This window comes from Phodopus roborovskii, unplaced genomic scaffold, assembly GCF_943737965.1.
Source record: "Phodopus roborovskii unplaced genomic scaffold, PHOROB, whole genome shotgun sequence".
Lineage (NCBI taxonomy): Eukaryota > Metazoa > Chordata > Mammalia > Rodentia > Cricetidae > Phodopus > Phodopus roborovskii.
Genome location: NW_026125958.1, coordinates 486585 through 493309, shown reverse-complemented (window position 1 = coordinate 493309; position 6725 = coordinate 486585). Strand labels below are relative to the sequence as shown.

General features: G+C 46.4%; 1 protein-coding gene across 1 annotated transcript; it reads left to right on the top strand.

Annotated features, from left to right (window-relative positions):
- Positions 1 to 1788: 1788 nt before the first annotated feature.
- On the top strand, positions 1789 to 5586 carry Nyx (nyctalopin). The gene is made up of 2 exons (XM_051179186.1): positions 1789 to 1873; positions 4184 to 5586. The coding sequence occupies exons 1-2, from the start codon at positions 1789 to 1791 to the stop codon at positions 5584 to 5586; spliced, it is 1488 nt and encodes a 495-aa protein (XP_051035143.1).
- The last annotated feature ends 1139 nt before the right edge of the window (positions 5587 to 6725 follow it).

Here is a 6725-nt window from a genome sequence, read left to right as displayed (position 1 = left end):
ACATTTCTTATGGGCATATTGTGGCTATCAGCAGAAATATTCACTTGATGGAAGATACTCTATGATTGCAAGCAGAACTCACCACAGTATATTATTATTATTATTATTATTATTATTATTATTATTATATTTAAAATAGTTTTTTTGGTGACCAACTTTTCTGGCTTACTGAGCACAAACCTAGTTTTCATACATGCTAATACTAGAGTTTTGTCTCTTTTGAGAACTGACTTGATTTAACTTAAATTCAGTTTCAAAGACCAAAAATAAGTCTCTCGTGGTGACTGTTTCTTAGATAGACATTTAAAATAAGTAACAATCTATGTGTTGAAATGGCTTATACATTCACATGGTATCCTTTTTTTCATCATAGTAAAAAAATGTCTGGCTCAGTGGTTAAAAGCAAGCACTGCTTTTCCAAACCACGTTTGGTTTCCAGAATTCATATCAGGTGGCTGACAAACTGCCTGGAAGTGCAGCTCAAGAGGATAGGATGTGCTCCTTTGTCCTTGGACTCTGCACTTACATGCACAACGTGGCTCATGGTTTCAGTTGACATCACTTTGATGTTTCTGGGCCTGTGGTGAAGCAGTACGGCATGTTGAATGGGTTTGGTGGAGCACAGCTGCTTGCCTCATGGCCATCAGAAGTAAGGAGAGACAGAGAGTCCTGGGATGAGGTAAACCCCCACAGACTCTTTCCACTGCTCTATCTCCTCCCACCTATTTTTTCCCCTTGGTGTTTTGAGACAGGCTTTCTCTGTGTAGTCTTGGCTGTCCTAGAACTCTGTAGGCCAGGCTTGCCTCCCTGCCTCTGACTCCCTAGTGCAGGGATTAAAGGTGAACGCCACTATCCCTGGGTCATGGCTCAAAATTTTAATCATAAAATAGAATATACAGCAACTGGGCATGGTGGTGGCATGGGCTTTTAATCCTGGCACTCAGGATGCCGAGGCAGGCAGATCTCTGAGTTGAGGCCAACCTGGTCTACAAAGTGAGTTTCAGGATAGTCAGGGATACACAGAGAAACCCTGTCTTGAAAAACCAAACCAAACAAACAAAAAACTCCAAAAAAACAAAACAATAAAACCCCAACCAACCAACCAACCAAACCCAAAAAAGATCATTCCATATCGTTTGATTGCTTGAAAGCATTTTGATCTCTTGCATCATCAGTTGTGATAATTATGTATCAGTTGTGATAATCTATATTATAAGGTATAGTTAATAATATAATTCTCTATAGCTGGAGTTACAGGAAGTTGTGAGCCACCTTTTGATAATCCTATGAGTTGTCTACAAAGAGTTCTTAAAACAAATGACATTCTTTGGCAAGAAGCTCACAAAGGCATCAATTCCATTTACTTCTGCAAACATTTACTGAGTGCTTGGAACAATGCTGGCTGTTCAGTGGGAGAAACATGAGTCACAGGATTGAGAGTGTACTTTTCTTAATTAGAAAGAAGAGTAGAATAAAGGGCTGTTGGTAAGGAAATGTGATACTTCAACTTGACCTAGTTGGAAGGGTTGATGAGAACAGGTCACTCCTGTTCTGTGGAGGACTGCAGTTAAGGCTTTTTGGCCCTGCCTCCCTAGCAAGGTATACTAATCTGATGGCATAAGTTCCAAGAATCTTGCTGGTAGCTTGATGTCTATTTCACAGTTTTTAGGGAGAAGGGAAGGCTGTATCAAGCTTCCTCAACAGCAGAATATTGAAGGAGCCCACTTTCAATTGAACACTCAAAGACAAGTCTGAAAGGGCCGTACTCTCTTCAGCAGTTAAAAATCCATGGAGTGTTTACAACAGATGAACTACTGGAAGCTGAGGAAGCCTACAAAGGCAACAGCAAGCATCTTGAACATACTCCTGTGTTGTCTATGCCTTCAGGTTCCCACAGGGGCTTAGAGAGGCAAGGTACTGTGTACATGACGGGAGGGATGTGACAGGCCAGGGTGTTTAGAAATTGGACACGTTTACACTTAGATACCCATTTTCCTTGTATAAAGTGTGAAATTGAACACTGCCTGAAATCACTTAATTGAAAAACCAAATGGTCCATCTGTCAGTGCTGCCTTCCTCTTCTCTTCCTTTTCTTTTCTACAGGGTCTTGTGTATCCTTGGCTGGTCTTGAACTTATTATGTAGCCGATGATAACCTAGACATTGAGATCCTCCTGCCCTCACTTCCCTAGTGCTAGGATTACAGGCATGTACCATACACCCAGTTTATGCAGTACTGTGGATTGAATCCAGGGCTTTGAGTGTGCTAGCCATACACTCTACCAATCGAGCTACATCCCCAGTCTTAATACTGCCTTTTCTATTGGTCCTCAGACTAGACTTGGGACCACAGCCTTGCACAAGGAAGAAGGCCATGATAATCCTGTTTGTTGTCAGTGGCAACCATATTGGGACGGGGCAGGTTTTGATGACTTTATTGATCACCCACTTGAATTTTCAGAACAAAATTTATAAGCATTTTTCTTTCCCAATATGATGTAAAAAGGTTTCTAGAGAGTACGGGCTGATGAATGGAACTTAACTGCATAGTGTCCATAATCAATTCTTTCCCCCCCTTTTTTTATTTAAAATTGAAACAAGTTTGTTTTACATATCAATCCCAGTTCCCTCACCCTCCCATCCTCCCCTATTGCCCCCACCAAACCCCAACCCATCCCCTTTTTGCTCCCCAGGAAGGGTGAGGCCTTCCATGGGGAGTCTTCAAAGTCTGTCATATCATTTGGAGTAGGGCCTAGGCCCTCCCCGATGTGTGTAGGCTGAGAGAGTATCCCTCTATGTGGAATGGGCTCCTAAAACCCATTCTTATACTAGGGATAAATACTGATCCATTACTAGACATAATCAATTCTTTTGAGATGTAGGGGGTTGCTGATAGTGTATTTAATATGCTGTCCTTGAAATAATAGAGTTCATATAGTGCTGGTGAGAATGCTCAGCTGGTAAGAACATTTGTCACAAAACTGGATGACCTGAGTTTGATCCCTGGGACCCACATGCTAGAAAGGAGAAAACTGACCTCTGCATGAACATACCCACACACAGGCATAAAATAAAGTAAAATAAGATGGGGGAAAAAGGGAACTAGGAAACCTCATAGGGACAAGAAAATAAAAGGTCCTCATGGCCTTAATTTATAACCTGATAACCCACCAAGAGTCCCTTTTCCCTTACTGACAACATATGGCATGTGCTTGTCCTTTATCACAAGATAACAAGAAACCCTACAGGGTGACTCACCAGCCACTAAGCCTGGTGACTAACAAAAACCACTAGACCCACAACTGCTCAAACAAGTCAGTAAAATGCCTGTTTTATTTTTCTCCCATGTCTGCACTTACCTGGGATCTCCCACTATAAATGCTGTCCCCCCTTTCCTTCCAATTGAAACTTGCCTGAGAGTTCATCTTGCATGTTCATTTTTATTTCTGCCATTACTGAGATCCTTAATTTTTAACTTTTAAGTGACTGTTAAAAAGAAAGACAATTTTCTTTCATCTCCAACCCCCCCCCCAATTCCTTTTTCATGAGGCCTAGTTGACTCACTGGGGTTTTTCAAAAATTGAATTCTTACGATGAAAGGGGCCATGACACCAATAGAAATATAACACAAACCCTACATGTAAATACATTTCCCAACTACCCACATTAAAAAGGTACAAACATTGGACATTAACTTTAATATTTAACCCAATATATCATACAAAAATACAATTCCAAATATGTAACCCATACATAATTGTTGATATAATATTTTACTTTTTTTGTCACCCACTATATACTTATATTAGTTAATTTGGGCTGGACACATTTTAAATGGTTAGGGGCCCATGTGGCTACTGGTCACTGCACTGGGCTGCACAAGCCTTAACGTAGGATATAGTGACACCCTCAGAGATTCCCCTATCCATACAACCAACAGATCTTGTAGTCACATTCTAAAAGCAGGTAAGGAAACTTAGAGAAAAGTGGGATGCAGGGACTGCAGTATAGATTTTGCTGATTAAGGTAATTGGAAAGCAAAGGGAAGGGCACTGGAGATGGGGAAACCTCTGCTGGTTAGCAGATGGGAAGAGGCCATTTGATGATGCAGGACTGGGTCTGCAGCCTGCTACTGGGGTGACCTCTGATCTTTATCTTTTCTTCTTCTGGACCCTCTTGTCCAGCGGTGATCTTCGGCCTGCCCTGCACCCTGGCCACCGAGGCCTGTTTGCAGGCTTGCCCTGCGGCCTGCACCTGCAGCAGCATCGAGCGAGGCTGCTATGTGCGTTGCGACCGTGCGGGCCTCCTGCGGGTACCCACTGAGTTTCCGTGTGAGGCGGTCTCCATCGACCTGGACCGGAATGGCCTGCGCATCCTGGGTGAGCGGGCCTTTGGCACACTGCCGTCATTGCGCCGCCTGTCGCTGCGCCACAACAACCTGTCCTTCATCACGCCCGGTGCCTTCAAGGGTCTACCGAGGTTGGCCGAGCTGCGCTTGGCACACAATGGCGAGCTGCGCTATCTGCACGCACGAACCTTCGCGGCGCTTGGTCGCCTGCGCCGCCTGGATCTGGCGGCCTGCCGTCTCTTCAGTGTGCCCGAGCGTCTCCTGGCCGAGCTGCCGGCCCTGCGTGAGCTCACAGCCTTTGACAATCTGTTCCGCAGGGTGCCCGGTGCACTACGCGGCCTGGCTAACCTGACACATGTGCACTTGGAGCGCAGCCGCATTGAAGCTGTGGCTTCCAGCTCCTTGCAGGGCCTGAGGCGCCTGCGCTCACTCAGCCTGCAGGCCAACCGCGTGCGCGCAGTGCATGCTGGGGCCTTCAGCGACTGTGGCACCCTAGAGCATCTGCTGCTCAATGACAACCTGCTGGCCGCACTGCCTGCAGCTGCCTTCCTGGGCCTGCGCCACCTACGCACACTCAATCTGGGTGGCAATGAGCTGGGTCATGTGGCGCGTGCCTGGTTCTCCGACCTGGCAGAGCTCGAGCTGCTTTACCTGGACCGTAACAGCATCACTTTTGTGGAGGAAGGTGCCTTCCAGAACCTCTCGGGCCTCCTGGCCTTGCATCTGAATGGTAACCGCCTCACCATGCTCTCCTGGGCTGCTTTCCAGCCTGGCTTCTTCCTGGGCCGCCTCTTTCTCTTCCGTAACCCTTGGCATTGTGACTGCCATCTGGAGTGGCTGCGCGATTGGATGGAGGGCTCTGGGCGTGTGGCTGATGTGGCATGCACCTCCCCAGGTTCAGTGGCTGGTCTGGATCTCAGCCAGGTGGTCTTTGAGCGTTCCTCTGATGGCTTGTGTGTAGACCCCGAGGAGTTAAACTTCACCAAATCCAGTCCAAGCCCCAGTCCAGAGCCAGTGGCCACCACCGTGAGCAGGTTCAGAAGTCTCCTCTCCAAGCTGCTGGCCCCAGGAGCCCCTGTGGAGAAAATAGCCAACACCACCTGGGAGCTGGTCAACATCTCATTGTATGACACCTCTCGTGGAGTGGTGGTCTTGGGCCACAAGGTCACATTTCTCTTTGCTTCTTGCCTCTTGCTCACCCTGGCACAATATGTAGTGTTCAGCTTACAGAAGGACTGACTCTGCCACACTGATGTGACCCAAACCACTTTGGCCAAAAGGGGAAGGTTTGCTTGGCTGTGATTAGGAGTGTCTGGAGTTAGAGGAGAGGGAATAGGACGGTCTGTCATATCATTTGGAGCAGAGCCTAGGCCCTCCCCGATGTGTCTAGGCTGAGGGAGTATCCCTCTATGGGAAATGGGCTCCTAAAGTCCATTTGTATACTAGGGATAAATACTAATCCACTACCAGAGGCCCCATAGACTGTCCAGGCCTTCTAACTGAGACCCATGTTCAGGGGTTCTGGGTCAGTCCTATGCTGGTTTCCCAGTTATCAGTCTGGTGTCTTGTTCAGGTCAGCTGTCTCTATGGGTTTCTCCAGTCTGGACTTGACCCCTTTGCTCATCACTCCTCCCTCTCTGCAACTGGATGCCAGAAGTTCAGCTCAGTGTTTAGCTGTGGGTGTCTGCTTCTGCTTCCATCAGCTACTAGATGAAGGCTCTAGGAAGGCATATAAGGTAGTCATCAATCTCATTATAGTAGGGGAAGGACATTTAAGGTAGCTTCTCCACTATTGCTTAGATTCTTAGTTGGAGTCATCCATGTAGATTACTGAACATTTCCCTAGTGCCAGATTTCTCTTTAAACCTATAATGGCTCCCTCTATTATGGCATCTCTTTCCTTGCTCTCCTCTGTTCTTTCCCTGACTCAATCTTCCTGCTCCCCCATGTTCTCCTCTCCACTCCTCTTCTCCCCTTCTCTTCCTCCTAACTCCCTCTACCCTCCCCCATGCTCCCAATTTGCTCAGGAGATTTTGTCCCTTTCCCCTTCTGTGGGGGACCATGTATGTCTCTCTTAGGGTCCTCCTTGTTTCCTAGCTTTTCTGGCGGTGTGGATTGTAGGCTGGTGATCCTTTGCTCTATGTCTAATATCCATATATGAGTGAGTACATACCATGTTTGTCCTTTTGTGACTGGGTTACCTCACTCAGTATAGTTTCTTCTAGTTCCATCCATTTGCCTTCAAATTTCAAGATTCCATTCCCCCCCCCACTGAGTAGTATTCCATTGTGTAAATGTAACACATTTTCTCTGTCCATTCTTCAGTTGAGGGGCATCTGGGTTGCTTACAGGTTCTGGCTATTACAAATGATGATGCT

Excerpts from the sequence above, each read along its gene's own strand:
- Nyx (XM_051179186.1), top strand. The coding sequence starts at position 1,789 with ATGGAGTGTTTACAACAGATGAACTACTGGAAGCTGAGGAAGCCTACA. Across the intron at positions 1,874-4,183 it reads CTTGAACATACTCCTGTGTT|CGGTGATCTTCGGCCTGCCC; the intron begins GTCTATGCCTTC and ends CCTCTTGTCCAG.